The following is a 2,356-nucleotide window of genomic DNA, read 5'->3' as shown; positions in this document are numbered from 1 at the left end:
TTCTTTCTTTCTTTCTTTCTTTCTTTCTTTCTTTCTTTCTTTCTTTTCTTTGTCCTTCCTTCCCTCCCTCCCTTCTCTCTCTCTCTCTCTCTCTCTCTTTTCTTTTCTCTCTCTCTCTCTCTATCTCTCTGTCTCTCTGTCTCCTCTTACTGTTGTTGAAGGGTAGGGAAGACTGGATTAAAAAATTGATAGATTGGGCATTTTAGAAGCTAAATTAATACAGTCGAGATTACCTGAAACAGGTATAATCTGAGAGAGTTTTTCTGCCAACCTGTGTAAGAAAAAAAATGTCATAGTAACACAGAAAATACTAGGTTTTAAAGTATTGGAAAGAAAGTCAGCAAGGAAGGCTGGACTTTAAATATTTAAAAAAATATTGATGAGACACTCTTTTTCTTGCTCAGTGAAAGAAATATCTTTTTTTTTAAGAGGGATTTTTTTTTTAATTCTTCAAGAAATTGACAGAACAAAATGATACTAACATTCAGTCCATCTCTAGTTGAGCTATGAAAGAAGAAAATCCCTGTGATCTATAGAATTTAGGCGACTAATGTAACAGTGACAGAGTCATGAATAATCAGATTTTCATGATGGAATTTATCCTCAAGGGACTCACAGACATCCCTCAGTTACAGTTTCAATTTTTTGTCCTTTTCCTCTTCCTTTACATAGTGGCTCTTATCGGAAATTCTCTCACTGGGGCTGCTGTCAGCCTGAATTCCGAGCTTCACACCCCAGTGTATTTCTTTCTTGGCAACTTGGCTTTCTTGGATGTCATCTGCACATATACTGATGTGTCTAATCTCCTCCAGATTTTGGGGAGAGAAGACAATACCATTTCTTTTAGGGGGTGTATGACTCAGTTATACTTCCTGACTTGGTCGGTGGCTGCTGAGCTCTTGGTCTTCACGGCCGTGGCCTGTGTTTGGTATGTAGCAATCTGCCAGCCTCTGCATTACAGCAAGATGATGAGTAGGGAAGTTTGTATCTCCTTGGCTGTGGCTGTGTGGGGGATCAGTGCATTTGGTGCCACAACAAATACCAGCCTCTTGTTGAGGTTGTCATTCTGTGGTCCCAATGTCATCGATCATTTTTTCTGTGAGATCCTCACTCTACTGCCACTATCTTGCTCATCCACATATGTGAATGACATCATGACAGTTGTGGCTGACATATTCTTTGCTGTTCTGAATGGTTTCATCATCTTCAGCATCATGGCATTCCAGACCACAGAAGGCAAAAAGAGAGCTTTTTCCACCTGCTCCTCTCACCTCATTGTAGTGACCATGTACTACTTCACTGTGATCTATGTCTACCTAAGCCCAGGCTCCAGCTACTCTCCAGACAAAGGGAAGATCATGGCTGTGCTTTACTTGACAGTGAGTCCCACCTTGAATCCTGTTATCTACACTTTGAGGAATAAAGATGTGAAAAGGGCCCTTAGAAAACTCTTCATCTTTCTCAAGGGGAAATGATAATTCATTCTTCTAAATTCTTCTAAATTCTCAGGAATGCTAGTTCAGAAATTTTTTTTAAATGGCAGCTATCCTTATTTTTATTTATTTTATTTAGAAGCTTGTAACACAGCATTAGGTTTCAGACCCTGTCCACCACTAGGTTAATAGACAAACTTTCTCCATTCTAGCTCATACTTTTACAACACTCTTGACATTGCCAAAGCACTTTTTTTTCACAACCAACCCTCTGAGATAGATAATATAACTGTTGCAATTATCATTTTATAGATGAGGACAGTGTGACTCAGAGAGGTTGTGATTTTCCCAAGATCATATAGCCTTAATCCCTGAATGGGCATTGCCTCAGTCAAACAGACCTGTTAAAGACCCTAGCTTAAAAAGGGCAACGTCTCCCACTGCATCTAGGGCTATCTCCAGTTGTGCTGATCTATATCTCACTACTGGACCCAGATGACTCTGGAGGAGAGTAAGGCTCATGACTTTGCACAGCCCTACCTTACTTAAATCCAATTCATTTGCATGTCATGGCATGGCTTCCCTGATACCATCATCCTCTTCGAGAATGAAGGACAAACAACAGCAAGGATAGATAGCCAATAAGCTAGGACTCAAACTCAGCTTTTTTGGCTCAGGTTTTCCCAACATAAATCATAGACACATAATACTGTGAAAATGGGGGATGGAATTAAGAATGGAACCAATAATGACATTCTCGTCTTTTTATCCTGAACTGATATGAAACCTTGTGTGACTTGGAATTAAAGTCCTTTATTCTCCCTTGTGTAGAATGACTAGTGATATGGGAAAAGGTTCAAGCCAGACAAACAAAGGGTATAAACCATATTAATGGCATTACCTATGCTTAGATTTCTGGTCTT

At 39.6% G+C, this 2,356-nt stretch overlaps 1 protein-coding gene across 1 annotated transcript; it reads left to right on the top strand.

The window, feature by feature from the left end:
• The first annotated feature begins 569 nt into the window (after positions 1-569).
• Positions 570-1,475, top strand: LOC114042569 (olfactory receptor 13A1-like). Its single transcript, XM_027861251.1, has one exon. It carries the CDS (start codon positions 570-572, stop codon positions 1,473-1,475), a length of 906 nt encoding a protein of 301 aa, XP_027717052.1.
• Positions 1,476-2,356: the final 881 nt, after the last annotated feature.

Source organism: Vombatus ursinus, unplaced genomic scaffold (genome assembly GCF_900497805.2).
Source record: "Vombatus ursinus unplaced genomic scaffold, bare-nosed wombat genome assembly UNPS02014601.1, whole genome shotgun sequence".
Classification (NCBI taxonomy): Eukaryota; Metazoa; Chordata; class Mammalia; order Diprotodontia; family Vombatidae; genus Vombatus; species Vombatus ursinus.
Note: the sequence above shows the minus strand (reverse complement) of the source record. Positions and strands in the feature narration are given on the sequence as shown.

Excerpts from the sequence above, each read along its gene's own strand:
- LOC114042569 (XM_027861251.1), top strand. The coding sequence starts at position 570 with ATGAATAATCAGATTTTCATGATGGAATTTATCCTCAAGGGACTCACA.